Below are 20642 nucleotides of genomic sequence, written 5' to 3' on the forward strand. Positions count from 1 at the left end.
ATAAATGCTTTTAGAAGAAAATGTTTCAGTACGTTTATTACGGAAAGTCGGTGACATTCTTTTCCATGGAAACGAAAATATTGTAATGACCTACTTTTGTAACTGAATTTTCATTTTTTATTATTTTAATTTTCGAAGTTTTATTTATTAACTTCTGTAAAGCGGAATCATTCTGCTAGTGTTCGTGGGGAGCGTTTTCCAGGTGGGAACCGATATCTGCTTATATTTTCTGAATAGAAACTACACTGGTGAGCGTTTTCTTCTTTAAATTCGGCTTTGTGATATTTTTTATTTTAAGTTTTCCAATAGTTAAGGAGCTACATGATTACCCTGCTTGATGTCGTCGGTGTAAATTATTGTTTTAAAGGCCTACCGATAGCTAGCTAATAATTCAACAAGATACTACGTCCAGTCAGTTAGCTAGGTGGCTAATGACAGGAGAACGTCAACTTCCTCAATGGCGAGTTTCATGTCTTCTTCACGTCTTTGTTACAGTTATGCAATAATTAGACACTGTTTAACAATATATATCTGCAAATCCCTGTCCCCATTCACATTCGCGATTTGTAATTCCTGAAAACTGACAGGAGGCAGGTGTTAAACTAAGTTCAGTACTAAAGCGTGCTAAGGAGCATAGTTTCCGTCGAAAACGACGCTTAAATCCGCGATTCACAGATACAAGACATTGAGACAAAGGTTTTTGGGTTTGTTTTTTTTATATCTTTTTATTTATTCCGAGGTGCTTCGTTCACAGGATTAACAATAAGTTCAGGTATAGCAGTTGATACAAACAGGAGGGAATATAGTTGAAAACCCTCATTCTGTCTTTTTAAAGCACAGTCTCGGTGTTTTTTCCTGTGGACATGGTTATATAGTTTTACATTTAATCAAGAAATTCAACGTTGTGGTCAATAGCAACAGTAAAGTGTTATTTCATGAATGTGCAGCATCAGCATCTTTACTGGTTTCCTTGATACATTCCAATTGTCTCCAGCAGCAGGTGGAGGGATGAGTCTCTCCCCTGTGACTGGCACAGAAGTGCCAGAAACTGCCAACGGGGATGTGACGCCTGTCTCATCCGGGAACGGACCTCAAATTCCAGCCTCAGTGAAACGTGGAGGGAGCCGAGTGCCCCGTCCTGAAGATCAGTTTGAGGACACTTACGTCGATGCTGAGAGCAGCGTTTACGATGGTGACGACCACTTGGAAGTGTACAATCATCAGAGAACTTCTGGTTCAGCCTCGCTCACTTCCCGTGTAATAGATGACTCTGAAACGCGCTCCAGAGACGTTCCAGACGACTCTGATGCTGCTGAGTGTCCCGGTGCAGCGCTGAGGGACCCTGCACACTCACATCAACGAGGGGGTCAGGCCTCATCAAACAGACAACAAATGGGGGCAGAGAAGCTACAGGAAAGCACTGAGGGGCCAGAGGAAGAGGACGACGGTGGAGAGAAAGAGAAACAAGATGAGGAGGAGGATGAAAAGAATGACAATAAGTGGATTCAACCGTATGCAGGAGGAAGGACGGAAGCAGGGGTGGGTGAACTGTAATTACTTCCTGTTTATTACATTATGTGTATCAGAGCACAGGACGTCACAAGCCAACTTCAGCAAATGCAATAATGCTGATGTGTAATAAAGACAATGACAGTTAGCTCTCATCAGCCATCAATTCAGTTATTTTTATACGATAGTATCTGTACTGAGGCTTTCTTCAATCACTGGGATTACGAAATAGAGGAGATGAAAATTGTGTTTGTCAGTGTGATTTCATCAGAATGTGATTAGACATGAACTCATTTCCTTCCCTCCATTATTTTTCTCTACTGCCTTTCAGCCTTTACAGCACTACTCCTCATCTGCCCCAGGTCCCAGTACCACCTCCTCTACCTCGCCTTCAACGCCTCCTCTGCCCACGGATGACTGTCAATGCCCCCCACACGTCATGGCTCAGGTCTGGGTACGGAACGGGCGGGGGATGCAGGACAGCAAGAGTCTGGATGAAATCAGCCAAGCATGCGGAGGTACATCTGAAACAAGTTAATTTTCCACCGATTTTTGGCCATATTTTAGCTCTTCTTAATCTCCCATCACAATAACATCTTTTTCTAAACATAAGTTCTTATTGTTGTTTTTATTATATGAAAAAAAGATTGAAAATGTCTCCATGCCTTCCTCAGGTGGTGCTGGGAGCCGCGGAGGAGGTAGAGGAGGTCAGTCAGAGGGCCGACGGGCCACGATCTCCTCTGCTCTGGAGCTGGAAGGGACGGTCAGTCATGAAGGAGACCTGACCAACTTCATCACAAAGAACTTGGAGCAGAAAATTAAGATGAGCTCAAAACCCAGTCTGGACTGCAGTGACTGTGAGTATGGGATGGAGCAGCGTCACATTACAGTAGATGTCCCTCTTTATTCTTGGAAGTCAGAAGAATGAATATTTTTCAACAAAAAACACTGCCACAGCCAAAATGATGGTGTATGATGATGGTATTTAAGAGCAGAAGGGTTCCAAACATTAGGTAGGTACCAGTAGGTCTGCTTCATACTGACTGTCCATAAAGATGTGTCAGAAATGCCGTTTCAGCAGGTAAATAACATTTGTTTTGCCTGAAACGGGCTTGTTGACCTGCAGGTGCGTTCACAGCCTGGCTCTCCTGCAATGGGCCCAGTAGAACACACTCACCACTTATTCAGGCTCACGTTCAGTCCAGAAAAAGGTGGGAAGGACCCAGATTGAACCAAATTTAATCTGGATCTTAATTGTGAGCTTTTCTTGTCTTTGACATCCTCATCTTACCCTTTTTTTCATTTTAACTGAGCATTGGATCGAACCCACAGCAGCTCGAGCTCACAGAACCTGACATGGTTTCTGGAGGATCATTCCTACACCGAACGTTCAGTATGGTTTACCGCAGCCTGTTCATTAGCAGCAATCTATCACCGCTCCAACGCCTCACGCTGAGGAAAAAAATCCTCCTAGAATCGAGCGTCAGCTGATCCGGTCCGGTTTAAGCCGCGGAGCACAGTCGATACAGCCTCTGTGGCAGCTCCCTGCTGATTCAGTTACAATGGCTGAGTCACTTTTCTCCCAGCAGAAGGATTTATAACGGCCGTCCTGCGTTAGCCTGGCAGGATATAAATATTTCCTCTCCTTTATTGTGGCTGATGCAGTTTATTTTTTATTATGAAACATGCTCTTGATGACGGTAGCTTTAGCGGGTCTGGTTACAGGTGATTCAGCCATGTTTACTTCAATTCAAAGTAACTTTTCAAAGAAAAGAAAGTCCTTCTGGGTCCTTGTGCTTAGGATTGTTTTACATGTTCCAGTCTCAAACAGAGTTTGTTGATGACAGAAATATATTTTACTTCCATCTAAATTTACTTGTCTTCTCACCAGCCGACTCAGGTTCAGGTCCGATCTACAGAAGCCGAGGCCCCACGCGGAGACCAGCAGACATCCCTCCCATCGATCCTACAGTTCTTTTGGATCTGCAGAAACACACGCAGGAAGTGGCTCACCGTGTGGAGATGATGATGCGCAGCCTCAACGGAACCATCCAGAACGTGAGTCCCACGTCCTCCTTCAACAAAACCTCGGATTTGTCGGTCTGATGGATGAATGTGTTTGTATCCAGATGACAGCTCTGAGCGTGGGCTACATCCAGACCTACAGAGACTCCGTGGACAGCCTGGGGGAGTCTGTGGACATGAGTATAAAGGTACAAACGTATAAAGTCATTTTCATGTCCCCAGGGCACTTTAGCTTTGTTCTTAAAAGAGTTGGAGAACACAGCGTGCAGCCGAGTGCAGTGGTGCTTTATAGCCTTGTTTTGCCATTATTGCATTTATTTCATTTGGCTACATCTTTCTTGGTGCACGCCTTATGTTTTGGCTCCCACAGGGCATGTACACTCTGATGGCCCGCTGCGAGGAGCTGGATCGCTCCATGCAGCCCATACACACGCTGGCCGCACAGATCCGGGATGTCAAGCGCACTCTGGATGCTCTGGAGGCCCTGTGCAAGTAACCCGACCCCCCGTGCCCAAACATGCAACATGGAGCATCGAGGACAAGGCTGTCTTTATGTGAACACCTTTGCACAGGTGGCACACACACATACACACACACACATCGCTCACACACTGCAGCAAAGCGCACCTCTGGATCCCCCGGGACTACTGCTACTGAGCATGCTCAATGATCGACGTTCATGGTCCCTCCGCTCGACCATCCGTTAAAGATGTCTGCGTGGTGAGATTTCAATGGAACCTCAATGTTCTTCCTTTTGGTTTTAAAGTTTCTTCACTCCATCTAACCAATTTGAATTGAAAACTAACCAAATAAACCTCTTTTGGGGGAGTCACTCATTACTGAACATGCAAGTCGTTGCTCGTGTGTGTACATGTACTTCTCGCATGACAGGTTCTCTTCTTCTGGAGTGTTTTATCATCCGTCCAGCTCGCTTAGTTCAGCCTGCACTACCGTTTTTGAACCACAGGGGGCGATGTTTCTCTGTTTGCTCATGGAGAGACAGCATGAACAGACCGATTTTTGCACAGGAACAGAGAGTCTATTTTTTAATCTTATGCAATGAAGATCCAATTCTTTTATTGTCGGCTGAATGATTGGAGAAGGAGCACTGTGTTTCGTTTATGTATGTTTATTTATTTCGTTTTGTAATCACGCGTGCTTTTTCTTCTCGACGCCTGTGAACTAATGAGCCATTTTTCTGTTCCCGCTCTGTCAAATTGTCCATCCATTCATGTGTGCCTCTGTCATTTAAAGCCACCAATGAAGCATGTGCCACTAGGTGCAAAATCTCGATTTCTTCATCTGCGTTGGTGCAGCCTGTGATGTTCTCAGCACAAAATGTTTTCGGGATCCGAACTGAAAAGTGTCATATGCAGCCTATCGATGAAAAGTAGGAATGGGAACTCTTAAAGATCGCCCAAGCCCAGCAAGAAAAGCAGAACCCCCCAACCCGACTTTGAACAGTCATTCAATGTCTTTCTGTCTTCACTCTGCCTGTTATAATACATTTAAATGAAATAAAGTAGATTGGAAGTTAAAGGCCACTAAACCTTATTGTTGTCCAAAAATCCCCAAAACAGCTGTCTAACGGCCGTGTGGTCTGTCGCTGCTTCACTGCTTTCACCAGACAAACATTTACCTACAGCAGCCTTTTACACGATGGAACAAATGATTGGCCTTCAGTCATTAATCTGCTAGCGCTGTAGACCTATTCTTTAATTTAATTCTTTAATGTCCTGATGCAGTCGGCGCGTCAGTGCTGCTGGGGCGACGATGCCTTTCTAAATGAGATCAGACCATTTCATTTTGCAAACCAACCGCTGAGCTGTGGTAAAAGTGTGCTTCACGAGGCCCTCGTCAATAGGTGTCCACGCAGCTCTGCGTTTGTGGACGTGCTTCACCACCACGGTAGAAACTCCATCAGCATCACAGAATGTTTGAGAGCGAATTTCTCTTCAACCGGGCTGGCAGGAAAACAGTTTGAAAGCGAGGAATTGTTCAGAGAGGATCATTAAATTTTACTGTTCATAGAGATGTAAATGTTGTGGAGGCTTCAGATGAGGAACATGGCAGAACATCTACTGTTTATGATATAAATATGTATGATAATAATTTTCTGTTGTAAAATCAGATGCACCTGTGTACATATGATCTGTTTCTGTAACTAAAAATGATTTAGATACCCTTGTCATGTGTGTATATTTTAATGAAAATAAATTTACATAAGTTGCAACAAGCATTGTGTCTTGGAGGATATGCGTTAAGGTTATGCGTTAATAGTGATCATTCACCTTTGAATGAGCACAAGAGCCAAACTGATTGTTATAGAAGCTTTGAGCACATGACAACAAAGCTGATTCCTGCCCGTTTCCTGGAGCTGCACTGAAATTTAATCAACTGTCACTCCATTTTGTAGCCATTCTACAATTACAAAGTATCAAAGTGCGGAACAAAACACATCTCATAGTAAAAGGATGGATAAATGTGAGGAGGTGAGGGTTCTGATGGCAGCTAAACTAAGAGCAGTGGCTGTCTTTAGCGTCGGTTTTGTTCATTTACAGCTGCTCCACTCCACTGTTTTGTTATTGGATTAAAAACACAATCAGGATGGCGCCGTTAAATCTATGCTTTTATTTTGTAAGCGTCACACCATACAAAGATAAAGTTCGCACACAAATCAACGTTCTTGGTCGACTTCGCCAAAATGTTGCAGCCTCTCCCCAGACTTGCTCTGGTCCCCCTGCCGCGCTCCGCCGAAATCCATCAAGCAGATGGATAAAAGCTTGACCTTCTTTAAGAAGCATCGAAATAGAAAACCAGCCAGTGTTCTTCTGTTTGTTCTCCGTGTACGACAGTGGCACCTTAAGCGCACAATGTCCAATATGACATTTAGACGCGGCATAGTCGTGTTCGTCTGCTGAAACTTTATTTGACGGCTCTCGGATTATCTCAAGTAAAATATATATAAAAAAAACAGCTGACTTTTACTTTCTTAACAAGATTTTTATCTGTCGATGCTACTTCTTAGCGCAGATTTCTGCAAGTCCAACCTAGAATTGAAAGACTTTGTTGAGACTTTTGAATGCAGAAATGTTCGTCCTGGCAAAGCCCTGCCCAGTGAACGTATAGGCATAAAAAATGTGCAAAAAAAGGGAACCTTCCTCGAGAAGTTTGACAGATTTCGCACGTCTGTTTAGTGTTCCTACAACAGTCTCTTGGCACAGTCAGTGACGGGTTCCTGGTTATAGCCAGTTACAAAGCAGCACGCCAGCAGCGATCCAGTGTCTTAAGTGTCAAGGGCACTTCTGAAGGTGTCGTCTTGCATTTTCAGCACTGACTTTTCAGGTGAAGGCTGATTTGTTCAGAATTTAAGGTTCTACGCACAGACCTACGGCCGTCAGCAGCACCAGAGCGGTCAGGGTCGGGGCGCCGACCTGTCTCGGACCCCCGTCTGTCGGTGCTGCCGGCGAAGGCTGAGGACTTCCGCTCACAGAGGCAGCTTTTGTCGCAGCTACGCTAGACGCTGTTGTGCTCCTCAGCGCGTCCACTTGCTCCCCTCCAACGCTGGCAGCTGCTCCATCTTTGGGGGAAAGCTGGTCGGAAACGTCCCCGTCTGCGGTCTTGTACCACTGGCACTGGAAGTCCTTCTTCCAGATCTCAGCTGGGTCTGGCTCTGCTGTATTCGTGGTGCCTTCCAGCTCCTCGGTGGCTTTCTCCTCCTCTGGCTGAGACAGAAAATGATGTAAATACATGGAAACAGTGCTGATCCTTTGGTTTATTCTACAAGGCCAGTTAAAGACGAGCGGACAAATGCTGATCTGCAAACATTAATCCAAATCTAACATCTGCTGGTGTTGTTCCACCTTCCCCATCAACTGTTTCCAGGTTCTGACAGCAGCTTGTTAAAGCGCCAGCATCCATCGGCGGCGCCGCCCGATGTCTTCCACGTCTACGTGATGCACAGACAGCCGCTCGGACAACCTGTCCTCATGACGCATGAAGACATCTGAATATCAAAAGATTCAGAACCGCTCGTGGAGGATTCCATGTTTTCCTCGCGGCTGCGCTTTGAGAAACCTTTTTCCAATTCGTTTGCCTGCGTAGTTTCTCACCAAAGCGACAAACTTTTCGCCATCTTCTCAGGCCTGAGCTTCTTAAAGCTTCCCAACATCCCAACTGTTGTGTTTGTACATCCACATAAAATTCCGACATGTATGATTTGGGCTCATGCTCACAGGTGTAAGCCTTCTTCAAGGCTGCTCTGTTTCTAAGGGGATCTGAATAATACCCAGGCTCAGTACAGAGCTGTGCAGCGTTCCCAGTGAAACACCGTCCTTGTGTTCTGTGCTGCATGATCAAAGTCCAGCACCTCTCCCTCTGTTGTGTCTCAGCTGCTGTTTTTCTTCTCTGCATTCTTACATCCTAAACACAGAAGGAAGCTCCTCGGGCTCCTGCGTTTCCTGTTTTGTGGTGAAGTTTGTCAGTCATGACTCAAAGCGAGGTGCTCTAACTTTCTGCACCTTTGGGAACTCTCTGCCACGTGTCTGCCGCGGCGCTCTCTGGGGGTAGCATGGGAGTATGGAGCCTATTCCAGCTGCCCTCGGGCGGGAGGCAGGGTACGCCCTGGACAAGTCCTGCACTCATCCTTGGACTAAGGTACAGAGAAGGAGCCTAAAACCTGACATTCAGTTCTGCGGCTCATTTAGCATCGCTATTTCACTTATCCCTCAAATTCATGTCTGTCAGCTGTGGGAGAAAGGAGGAGGCCCTGGAGAACCCAAGGAGAACGTGAGAACTCGATATAGAAAAAGGGGATCTGACCCCGTGACCTTTTTGCTGTGAGGGGCCCACCGTGCCATTCTGGGATGTGTAAACTACATTATATGCTGCTTCCCATCTAACAACTTTATAAAGTCACCGTGGCTACTGTTGTACTGTACCTTAAGTCCGTGGATGATGCCACATTAATTATAACAGAAGGTTAAAGCCTGAGTCAACACACATACACAGCTTATTGTCTGAGTTTGCTTGTCCACAGAATTATCATTTTATACGTCCTCTAAGCAGGGATTTGCATTTATTCCATCCGCCCACCTTTCCCGTCGCCTTCTCCGCCGCCTCGGAGGGCGTGGGGAGGTGGAGGTAGGCGGAGCTATTTGGATTTTGCCGGACGCATCGACCCTTTCCCTGGCACAGAGAGGCCGAGCAGAGCCGAGCGGCCGTCGTCACGTTGGAGGAGTACGGTCCCAAGACCATAGTCACGAACTCCGCCAGGTCCTGACATTCCCTCTGACGGACAAAACCAAAAGGTCAAATTGTCACAAACTCATCATAAACAATTTCAACCTAAAGAAATCATCCTGTGCTGTTGATGCGTTCCTCTGTGTTGTCTGGAGCAGCAAACTGTCACCAACGGTAACTAAGGACGAGCGCTGTTAAGGTGACTGCAGTTGAGTCATATACCTCTGTCTTGGTCTCACTTTTCTCCCAGATGACGACTCCCGCTGTTCCCATGGCAGCGCTCTCCCCAATAGTGCTGACCAGGTCGGCCTACGCAAAACATTAATTACACATCAGCATTTCTGTCTTTTAGCCACAGTCCACAAACTGGACTCAAATGTTCAGCAGTTTAGCTATGTGAAGCTATGATGCAACGACAGGCGCCGTTGTGCCTGAATCCACTTCCTTTCTTCTTGTTCCCTGTGGGAATGTGTCCTCACCTGTGACAGGAAGGTGTTCGTCGAGGAGTAGAAACTCTTGACCAGTGGGAAAACTGGAAGATCAAAGGCCGAGCTGGCCAGAGACGATACTCGTAGGGCTTCTTTGATCTGACTGGACAAATAAAGCCGAGCGTCTGCGCTGCCGCTCTGCAGGAGATGAGGCGACATGTACCTTATCAGGGGTGGCAGGGCAGGAAATAATCTTGCTTGTGTCTGGAATGCTCAGACATCTGAGCGCGGCTTTCCTCTAACATTTACGGCCCTCCCACTCATTTTCTCTCCCTTCTTTGGTTGCTTCTCGCATCCAGCTGTGTCCCCTGAATCTGTAAACCTGAAAGGAGGATGCACGAGGCAGTATGACCCACCTGCACCTTCTCCAGATTGAGGAGAGGGTAGAGGGCAGAGCAGCGTTTCCACAACCACAGCAGCTCGTCGTTGAGCGCCATCTCGGCGGCGCCGCACTGACCGTGTGTAATTAGCCAGCGTTGTTTGGGAGGGGTCGCCGCTGTAGCAGCTGGGGTAAGGGGAAACCCCCCATAATGCCTTGGGCCTCAGCCTTTTGACCTCCCGTAGAGTCTCCATCATTAATGACTGCGCCGCTGCCTCAAAGTCCACCTGTGAGAGGGTCACAAATGAGATGAGGTGAGCACCTTTCGATATTTTAGAAACTTTTGCGTGTGGAAATGGTAACAAAGTTTAATCCACCAACAGAGCCGGGAGGCTTCCCAGCTGGGGGTCCCTCCATCTTTAGAACGCAGGCACGTGCGGTGGAGGATATGAGGGTGTGGGCCTGCCGTACCCTTCTCACCCCCCTGAGGTTGTTGGGTTGAATATGGTAATCTCGTCTTTCTGACTCATTGATCTCTTACGTGAGTCACCACCTTTGCGCCCGCGGCGCTGAAATATCTGCAGTCTAACCGCGGATCCACGCTGGCGCCTGCGCTGCCGAAGGAACAGACAGATTGAGAATTGTGCCTTTTTCCCTCGGTGCCGCTGCCTCTTTGCTTTCATCGGGCGGGTGCAACTGGATGGCCCGTTATGTTGCCTTCGTGATCAAAATGGCTAAATGAAAGCGAGCTGCCAGGCGCGGATCTAACGTGAGCTCTGGCATTTCCATTGTCAGTCAGTATCATGTTATTATTTAATAAGCTGCCCCGTTAGGAAGGCATAAATGATGGTGTCTTGCAGTAATGTGTGAGTCTTAAAAAAACCAAAACAATTTCAGGCCAAGTTTTTTTTCCCACACTGAAATGCTACAATAATAAAACAAACCTCTGTCATAAGCAAATAACTATTCTGGTTAACAAAATCAATTCATCAACTGAAAAGGAAATACATGAGCTCATAATTCACTATTTTAAATTTTGGGTTTTTTTGCCTCCTACTGAGCCATTAGTGCCTCGCCAGCTTCCTTCCTCACAGTTGTTAAACTGGTACCTTTTCAATGACAGCGGTCCTCCATTTAAAGCTTTTATACATGCCAGACATGCTCAACCTCCTGTTGGTGCTGGTCTGTACCTATTCACCACAGATACTCGATCTGTGGTGACTATCCAGAATGCCAATATGGGCAAAATCTTTCCCAATTCTAAATATGGCCTGTCCAAAATGGCCAAATTTAAAATGTCTTCCTCCTGTTGAAAATAGTTCATGAATTGTGGTAATGATGTCACACATGCCCTTAGCTTGCAGCATCACAGATATGTGTGCAGTATTGAAATAAACTGTCTTAAATAATATAATAAGCTTTCACCATTTCCCCACTGGTTAGACCTGTCAACGCTGCCCCCTATCGATGTTCGGTGGTAGTGCAACATTTGTTAGCAAGATTAGAAACATGTCAGGAAATTTTCAGAAGGCTAAAAATCGAATCTGTCAGTCTAGATGAGCACTAAATATTGCTGGATTTAAGATTTAAGATGCACAGATATCAGCGCAGTCGCTTTTTTCTTTACAGTAATAAATTCTCGCAAATATTTTCGATGATTCCCCGTTAAAGGAGAAGCGGAGGAAGACGTATGGATGGGAATATTTACCGTCCTGGTTATGGTAGTTCTCTACTTGTGTATTTGCTTTGGTTGAGCTCAATAAAACAATGTTCATTCAGCAGGAGTTTTACCTTTGACCACTTCTCCACCTCCTCTTGACTCCAGCTTGGAAAGAAAGTCCTCAGTAGCTTCCGCGATTCCTCCAGATACATTGCCTGTTTTGCTCGGTTCCTTGACCACTGGGGGAGCCACTCCCCCCAGCGCACAACCCCCAGCCCGAGATACCTCGGGGCAGGTAGAGCTGCCTCCAAGTCCTGCTGTGTCTTTTGAAGGTGGGTGTCCAGCCGTGTGTGCTGCGGTAGACCCCCATTGACGGGTACGTCTTTGCTGACAAAATAAGGGTAGTTCCCCAGGGTGTCCTCATAGAACACAGCCACTCGTCCCTCTGGTTCCATGCCAAAGGATCTGGGATCTGGCCGACCGGAGCAGGAGGAATCCAGGATGCCCCAGAAGATGATGAAAGGCTGCCCGGACAGGAGAGGGGGGCGAGCCGGCTGAGCTGGGCCGGCAAAGCAGAGGTCCGCGAAGGCAACGAGCAAGAGGAGGAGGGAGAGGAAGACCTGCAGGGTGGCCGGCGACAGGGAATGAGTCCCGAGACTGTCGAGGGTCAGTTTTGGCTCTGGCTTTGTGTGTAGATGCGATGGTTTCTCGGTCCACGCCATTGAAGTGGCGACCCTAAGGCTCTCACCCCTTCAGGCCTTCACAGTCAATCATGTTCCTGTCAACACACATCAGGAACCAGAAGACTTCAGATATTACATCATGAGCATGTTATTAAGCTCAACATCGTATTTACGGAAGCCATCCTGTCAGAGGATTTTACCTCCTTCACCTCCGTTCCTTAATCTGATGTTTAGGGTGGATGCAGCAACATCCGTGACAGATTACCGGTTTTATTCAAGGTTGCCTTCAGTTACGCATGTGATTAAGTAATCCGGCGTAGTTAGTAATTTATAAGATCAGTGAGCAGACTACACCGCTCACTTTGATTCCGGCGCTAATCCGCGTGGACTCCCCTCCGATCTAAAGCAAATACCCACCGTTTGATACACTGAAGTAGAATTGGTGCCCACTAAATAAGGACAAAATGTCCCCCACTGTCTATGAACGCTGTTTGCTCATATACACTTTCATCTTTTGTTAAAATAAATGGATAATCTCCACAACCATGGTATCATAATGCAATAGTTTTCACTAAAGTCTCAGGGATTTTTCTTGTGAAAATCAAACCCCAAAATCCCAGCAAACATGGGAGAATTCTGATTTCAGTATTGGACAAGACAGCAGCAGTCAATTCTGCTTGGAACTTTTCTGCTTGTCAGTTGACTTCCAGTTCTAAAGAACCACTTATGGGTCGATGCATCAATAATTTGGTGCCTAAATCTCAGCAGAGGCAAAAGGAAAAGACAGACGGACCCTTTGAAGGTGAGCGCTGCAGCGATTCCTGCAGCCTGCGAAGCTTTGAGCTTTGCTTTATTCCACTGAGCATCGCACCTCTTTTATAGCAGTGAAGCCGTGCGGCGATTAGGCTGCACCGCGGGCGCAGTTTGATTCGAAAAATAGGAAACAGAGTTCTAGACGCTCAGGTGACTAATAATGTTTTAGGAGAACTCCTCGTCTCCCGGTGCCTCTTGGATTTGAACAGATTACACCCTGGGAGAGGTTCTGACACATAAAGCACGTTTGTTGTGTTCCCTGCATTGTGATTTAGCTGGAATTAATAGATAGAGGTGGGAAAAAAAGACTTTTTAATAAAGTTCAGCACACGTGAGATGAAACGTAACATCCATAACGAGGAGTTAGCTGCCGGGGAGAAAAGGTCTCAGATAAAGAGCTAAATGGTTCAATTGTGAGTGAGGTAATAATAATAATAATAATATTACTACTACTACTACTACTAATAATAATGATAAACAACTATATCTACCTTTTGTGTAGTAGGGGATATAAACAGGTTGTATATAAATGTTGCCTTGGAAACATGGCCAAGCTGCCCCTTCTTTTTTTTTTAGACTTTTCTGTAATTCTAACCTATTGTGTATGAAAGTATTTGCATGAATAAACTAGCTGTTATCACAGAAAACAGGAGAGTAAACAAACATGAGTATATGATGTGTTTGTTTTGGCATTATTTATAGGATTTATGTGCCTACATTTAGGAAAAACATGATGTAGTTTCGACTGTCCAACTCTTCCTGTCCTCCAATACCTTTTTTTTAATCCTCTCGTGGGGAGTGAAACTCCCATTTGTCCATTTGGATTAAGCCCAAGAACCTACAAAAAACCCCCACTTGATGTTATTTAATAAACAAAAGAGTCAGCTTTATCTCCCCGTCATGGCTCCACTCACGCCTCCAGGATTTATTCTGTTGGTTTTTTAACATGCTGTATTGATTACAGCCCTATTGAGCGCTCTGTTGTGTCCTGTTCCTTCTGTCAATAAATGGTGGGATTTTAATGGGTTCCTTTGCAGGAAAGTTGGCGCATTTTAATGAAAAAGCTGCACCCTTTGCTTGTTGGCAAGAGAAACTCAGCGCAGAAGAAGCTGAACCTTTGTAAAGGGGTTGAAACGTTGTCAAAATGTCATGCACTTACGGACTTTAGAAGTCACACGACAATCTGTAGCCATGAGATGATTGACGCCCTCTCCCAGTCTCCAAATCTCTCTTTTTGTAGTTTTGTTTTTCAGCTTTTACTAAAAGGCTTTGAGGCTGCCTGCTTGTTTGGCACCCCTGAAAGCTCCACCCTCCAGTGGATTCTGCCTTATCTGCAGGGCCTCTGGTAGGATCTGCAGTAGAAAGCCATCCTTTGCACTGTCCCATTGAGGACCAGACATCTTCAGCGTGTGCTGTAACGTTGTTCTGTGCCCTCACGGTGTGTCCACTTAGCCTGGCTAATTAGCTTTTAGTGCAGTCTGTCAAGTGGCACCAGGCCACGCCCACACAGCACTTAATTATTCACTTATAACGAAGCAAAATGACACCGTTTGATTCCAGCATGAATTGTTTCCTGTTTCGTGGACACAGCGATCGACAGGTTTGCACGTTACCTGTCGATACGAACACGCGTTAGATTAAAAACTAAAGCCGCCAATCCGATCGCCGCCTCAGTTGATTTTACGGATTTAACTGAAGTTCTTTTCTACAGTCTTCCGGAGGGAGATAAGCCTCCAGATGACCCACCATGTAAGCCACTAATACTAAGGAGGTTAGAGGTCATCAGAAGGTGCTCATAATCAGTCAGTGTTTGCGAGCTGCCACGTTGAAATGCACATTGAACATGAAATGGAGGGGTTTTGTTTATGTCCTGTTCCTTTCATTGCTATAATACATTTGGAGCCATTGAATAATGTATTTTACTTATTTGCTTTGTGTCAGGAGAAAAAAAGGAGTATATATTCTCTAAGACACTATAATGCCAGTAATTAATGTGTTTTATCTGTTTCCAAGCTTTAAAATGTGTCTGTAAATGTGTCTTTTTTCTTAGCTGTAACCTCGTGTGTGCAATAATCCGCCGCTCGCCGCTGCTGTCGGTGAATGGTTAACGTGAGAAGAGGCTAATCTGTTGAGAAGAAGCTCCTGGTCTGTGTTTACTCTTGTGTCTGGACAGACTCATCCTGTGCCCACCACCCCCACAGCTCATTATCAGCACTATTTATAACACATTTGTTCCGAGGATGCCTTTTAAAAATCAGATAATGAGCTGCGTGATGTGGCCCATCAGACCAGCATTGAATATTCCGCTGTTTAATCACTTAAGTTGCATCCAAAAGAACGTCCCTTTGTCTCACTTGTGAACAATCTTTGAGAGGAGAAAAGGGGAACTGGAGCTGAACATGATCATTTCTGGCAATTATCATGCAGATAACCCGGAATAACTGATAGCTGCGAATGGAGGCAGCTTTAATGGGAATCATTTTAGACTTCAAATAAACTGTTTGAAGAAACGAGAAGAAAACGTCGTGGTGGGATTAATGCTCAAGAGGAGACAGAAATAATGTTCAGAGGAATTCCGCACATTTGCTGTGTGTACGGAGCCAAAATCGACCAACGTTTAAAACGTGTGGACGTCGCCATGAGAGTCGTCGACGCAGGTGGTCGGAGGTGATGTCTCCTCTTTTTCTCCTGAGTCCTCTCCTCCCTCTTACTGTTCTGCTGCTCTTTTTAAAATTATCCACGGTGGGAGAAGGTTTACAAGATGCGTAACAATAACTAACAACAAAGGAATGAGGACTGTGGTGTTCTGTTACTTTGTGCTTTTTTTTCATTTTCTGATCCATAAAAAAATAAAACACAGACCAGAGGGCAACCCCCATTCCTCATTTAAATGTGAATATCTATGAATATTTGGAAGGAATACATTTAAATCTGGCCTGTGCACCATTCTTTTGCAAGCCTCCAACCAGCAAATGTGTGCAAAAATATGTTGATCAAATTCATCTTTCTCATAATTGGGAATTAGATCAACAGTGTCCTTTAGCCAGAATTAACAAATCCAGCAACAGTTTTGGCTTTTCGAATTTTGTCCGATTTTAATCTTTAAGCGGAAACTCCATTTCCTCACTCTAGCATTCGGATCCTAATATTTGCCAGCAGAAGCTGTGAGCTCTACAGCACACAGGCTGTTTATTTCCCCCCATTCGGGCAGCTGTACTTGAGTTATGGATCGCAGATGATTGATGTCTCTTTACCGAGGCTATATTAATCCTGCGGTTCACCCTCCTGCGCTCTCAGACGCTGCTGTTTGTGCCTCTGCTCAATGAACCAAAAGTAAATGCCTGTAGGATCCAATCAGGATGTGAAATCAGCTGAGATTAACACGATGCATGCGTCAGCGCCATGCACTGCCGGAAAAAGAAGCAGCGCGGCCCCGCTGCGGCAAGTCAGCAATTAGGCGTTCTACTGTACATTAGCTCGCAGAAGTCTTGTCATTTTAATAGAATTTACAGTAAAAACACTCATTATTGCTCACAACCAGTCAGCCCAGGAAGCCCAGAGTGAGAAGGACACCAGATGTTTGTCCAGCTGTCATCACACCTCCATGTCATCATCCTCATCAAAGAGGCCAGTTTAAATTACCTCCACCCCCCACCCCAGCTGGATGAGCAGGAGATGTGGGGTCTGAGGGTCTGTTTGTAATGACGAACTTGTGCTGGAATATGGAGTTTAACAGCAGGTCAAAGTGAAATGTTGATATTGTTTTAATGGTGCGTAAATAATGCAGGACGGTTGTATTTTCATTATTCATTTGCTGCGGCTGATTTTACATTCTGTTTAATTATGACGCTCAAGAACCGACCGAGCCTGCATGGCAATGAAATCCACTGAGAGAATCACATTTCTATTTTTCTCATCATAAACAGTCTTTTCTTTTTTCCGCTTCAGTAAAAGCGGGTTGCAAATCTTCAACTTGGACTCCAGCAGATGTTCACACTGCAGCTGTTGATTCATGCGTGTTTATTATAAATGATAAAATGTGTTTTTTATTAGATTTCCAAGCAGATTTGTCCTCTACTGCTGCCAGAATTACGGTTCCTGGGGTTTTTCAACACTCTGAGTATTGCATTTAGAATGAAGCGAGAGCACGAATTTTTCATATTTATTCACTGCGGATTGAAAAAAAAATCAGATTTTAATCATATTCCAATAAAGGAGGAGACAGAGCAGTAGATGGTAGTTAGATGGAGGAGTAGGAGTTTGTTTTGGGGGGTTTCAGCGCTTGAATTGTGGAACTGTTGCCACAATAGTGAGAGGAGCTTCGACTGCATGAAATTAAAAGTCAATGTTGACCACTTTTATTATATTATGTTTCATTTTAAGAGGGTGAGAAAGGTCATGACCCTTTGTGTCCAAAGCTGAGAGCCAGGAAGCCATGAAAGCAGTGACAGAACATTGTTGTGAGAAGAGGCGAGCAGACTGGGAGGTCTTTGTAAGTTTGTCAGTGCTAACACAAAGCAATAACATGCAATTCTCTTTATTTCTCCCTTAATATTCCATTTATTTCATTAAAAGTGAGACAAATGGATTTTTCCCCACTGAACAGCTCCATGCAGATCTCCCTCGCTCCCGATTAATGAAACATTACATTTTTAAATTCCTGGTAAGCCCCTCGAAGAACCATTTGTACTTTCTAATCCTGATTTCTTCCAGTCTGCTCGATGATTTCAAGCAGATTACACCGAATAATAAAGAACACCTTAAAACAAACCATTAATGCATTTGTATCAGCTGTGACAAATCTACTTAAACGGTTGTGGTTTGTGCAGAACTCACCAAGGCCCGGGGTGTTCCAATGTTTGCTCGTCACACTCTGGATTCCATCCGAGTGGCTGCTTCTTGCTTTTATCCCTCTGTCTTCGGCTTCAAACGTTATCCTTCCAGCCCGAAAAATCACAGAATCCGAATGGATTTGTGAGTGCATGGATAGACTGTGCATGTATGACACACAGCAGACAGAAACATCCGGAAGACGGAGAGAGAAGGACCAAAGAGAGCAAAGAGAGAAATGGTGGAAACCAAGAAGCAGATCGAAAGCAAGGCTGAAGCTGAGCGTCTGTCCGGGAGATGGAATGATAGGTGCCACCATGTGTGTGTCTGTGCGTGTATGTGTGCATGTGTGTGTGGGTGTGTGACACCTAGCATTTAGCCAGGTTAAGCTTTCTTACACAGAGGAGATCAGTGGGGTCAGTTTCGACCATGATGGCTTACATGACCATCAACACTGACCATAATCCCATAATCCTCTGCTCTGCCGCTGGCACTCATGGCCAAACAAACAGCCAAGCTGTGGAAGATCACACCTGTTTCCTCTTCCTCTTGGCCACCGCTTTCATCCCAGCAGCGGTCCTGCTCCTCCTGCTCCTCCTGCTCCTCCTGCTCCTCCTGCTCCTCCTGCTCCCCTTGCTCTTCCCCCACTTTGCCCTTTTCTCTCAGTCCCCCACTTTGGTTGATTTTTATTTTGTCTACCTTCTCGTGAACCTCTTGCCCTCTCCTCCCCCTCTCCCTCAGCCCTGCTAAATCCCTCCTTATGTGTCTCCAGAAGAATCACACCGGGCTTTACTTTAATTTACGTTTCACCTGGAAAAAAAAGATCCTCTACTATAAGTAAAAAAAATTAAGATTAATAGCAACATTTTGCTCACTGACACTTTGACATGTAGACTGCCGGTGCCTGGGATTGACCCAATGACCTTTGTTTCACATGAGTGCCCAGGAGTTGAGATAGAAACTAAATCTGCTATGTGATCTAGGTTCTAACATGGTAATTAGGGATTTGTACATTATTATTCTTGTTGTTATCATTAACAAAAACATATAACAATACAACCATAAATATAAAAATAACCCACATAGTTCCTTCAAGAACAAAGAGATAGCAGCACAATGAGATTAAATTGAGGTTTTAACAGCAGATTTGAACATGGTGATGTAGGTAATCTTCCTGATATGGGGGGTGTAGGGAGTTGCAGTGGGGGGGGGGGCAGCTGAAGGAGTAGAGGCCACGAGAGGAGTGATGGGCAGGGCGTACAGTAAGGTGGATTTATGAAGAGGAGGAGAGAGAACAAGACATATGTGGATTTGGAGCAGGTCAGGGGTAGGAGGGAGGGGTATGAAGAAGGAAGGGAGGTGGGGAAGTAGGCTTGGTGGAGAGGTAGAGCTGGGTGTTATCTGCCTAACAATAAAGCTGATGTGTTTGTGGAAAATATAGCCACAGGGGAAGGTTATAGATGAGGAAGAGGAGGGGCCCTGGAACTGAGCCCTAGGGAGAAGTGTCTGATGAAGCAAGTGCAGCCGGAGATCATTTGACTTGGGTCATGGACAGCTGTTGGCGAATTTTGTATTTCTCAGTCAGGAACGACATCAATCAGAAGCAGAATGAGTTGGAGAGGAGGTGGGTGGGTGGATGGGGGGGGGGGGGGGTGTTGTTGAGCAGTGACAACAGAGGCCTTGTATTCCCTGTATTGGAAGAGATGAGTTGAGTGTAGTCGGATTTGGCTGAGGAGTGAACGTCGACGGGCGTAGCGGAGGATATGGGTAATGTTGAGTTCTTTGCGGATGGTGGGGAACCATGGCACTCAGGTGTTGACCAGATTATGGGGAGATAGTTAGATTGGAGTAGTAATGTAGTAAATTCAGTGAAGCTGTAGTGTATTCAAATGAGCTGCAGACGCAACAGAGACAAGCAAAACCTTGAAGGAGTTGTGGAAAAGCAATTGAAAGGCTTCTGGCCCGACGAGAAAGACGTGTTAGAGAAAGATGTGCAGGAAAAGCCAGGTGGTAATGTTTCATTATGGGATACAAAAGAGTTGGGGTGTTGCCACGTTTGGGGAAGCATAGTAAGTCCTGATTGCATTAAGTTGAGAGGCCTTGAACGAGAGGTTCCTTGTTCGTAAGTGGATATTGAGGAGGGGGGAGGAGGTTGGGGGTTAAAATGGGAGGGATTATGTATATCTACCAATAATTTTAGGTGGGAGGTGCTGTTGTCTGGGAGGGTTTCAGTGTGTTTCATGAGAAAAGGGATCCTAACTGTGATTTCTGCTGCCACTGCTCTGGAAAAACAGCCTGGTGGCACTGACGAGAGGAACCAGGAGAAGAACTGTTGGTGGTGAAGGTGGTGACTTTGGGTGGTTGACAAGCATTTCACCAGGATCAGAATAGTGACCGAGCGAACCAGCCACTGGTGATTGTGGCTGCTTGGTTCCCATATCTAAAATGGAGGGTGGCATCATGTATACGGTGGTGGGATACCTACCAGCTGGCACTGGGAGGGCTTGCCCTTACGGTCCAGGTCGACACCAGAAGGTGATCTTACAGACTGCCTCCCCCAAAAGTCTCTGGCAGGAGGCTGAGGACAATATCTGGTATGTTGAGTAGTGGCCTGGATATTTGCTGTGAGCACCAGGAGGCTATTTTAACAGCGGTGTCCAGCGGCACCTGGCTACTGGACAACACTGGAGGGGAGGCTGGTTGATCCACAGTTCAGAAGGGCATGGAGGTTTTGCCTGCCAGCCAGAACACAGCCCCAATGACTCCGTTAGGTGACCAGGTAGGAGACATGGAAGCACTGGCAGCTGGCTGGCAGGAAGATGGTGTGGAGCCAACACCGGTAATGGTCTGGGTCAGGTTGGCAGCAAAAGATCTGCAAAGTTGCAAGAGGGCCTCAATGTGATTGGAGAGGGTGAGAGAGGTACCACCATCAGAGTCTCTTTTCCTACCACGGACCAGAAATTCCAACCAAAGTGGTTGCTTGATGACTGGGTAGTCTTCCAGGTTACTGGTCATGGATGGCTTGTGTGAGATGATGTGGTGAGTTGGTGTCTTTCATTTTGGATCTCAACTCC

General features: G+C 45.6%; 2 protein-coding genes across 4 annotated transcripts; one reads left to right on the top strand and one right to left on the bottom strand.

Annotated features, from left to right (window-relative positions):
* The first annotated feature begins 93 nt into the window (after positions 1 to 93).
* borcs6 (BLOC-1 related complex subunit 6) lies at positions 94 to 5771 on the top strand. Of its 3 annotated transcripts, none has more exons than XM_057041082.1 (7): positions 94 to 248; positions 998 to 1539; positions 1841 to 2027; positions 2184 to 2366; positions 3401 to 3567; positions 3639 to 3722; positions 3905 to 5771. In XM_057041082.1, the coding sequence occupies exons 2-7, from the start codon at positions 1009 to 1011 to the stop codon at positions 4028 to 4030; spliced, it is 1278 nt and encodes a 425-aa protein (XP_056897062.1). In that variant the 5' UTR covers positions 94 to 248; positions 998 to 1008; the 3' UTR covers positions 4031 to 5771. The 3 variants fall into 3 exon arrangements, with proteins under 3 accessions (XP_056897062.1, XP_056897063.1, XP_056897064.1); XM_057041083.1 differs by having other exon boundaries at positions 148 to 248; positions 995 to 1539; XM_057041084.1 differs by lacking the exon at positions 94 to 248 and adding an exon at positions 307 to 460.
* Positions 5772 to 6443: 672 nt separating this feature from the next.
* Positions 6444 to 18211, bottom strand: si:dkey-72l14.3 (Glyco_hydro_56 domain-containing protein). The gene is given in 8 exon segments (XM_057041081.1): positions 6444 to 7259; positions 8629 to 8823; positions 8998 to 9084; positions 9255 to 9401; positions 9620 to 9721; positions 9723 to 9869; positions 11374 to 12020; positions 17575 to 18211. Coding segments are annotated over 7 exon segments (1626 nt in total). The 5' UTR covers positions 11965 to 12020; positions 17575 to 18211; the 3' UTR covers positions 6444 to 6902.
* Positions 18212 to 20642: the final 2431 nt, after the last annotated feature.

This window comes from Takifugu flavidus, chromosome 8, assembly GCF_003711565.1.
Source record: "Takifugu flavidus isolate HTHZ2018 chromosome 8, ASM371156v2, whole genome shotgun sequence".
Lineage (NCBI taxonomy): Eukaryota > Metazoa > Chordata > Actinopteri > Tetraodontiformes > Tetraodontidae > Takifugu > Takifugu flavidus.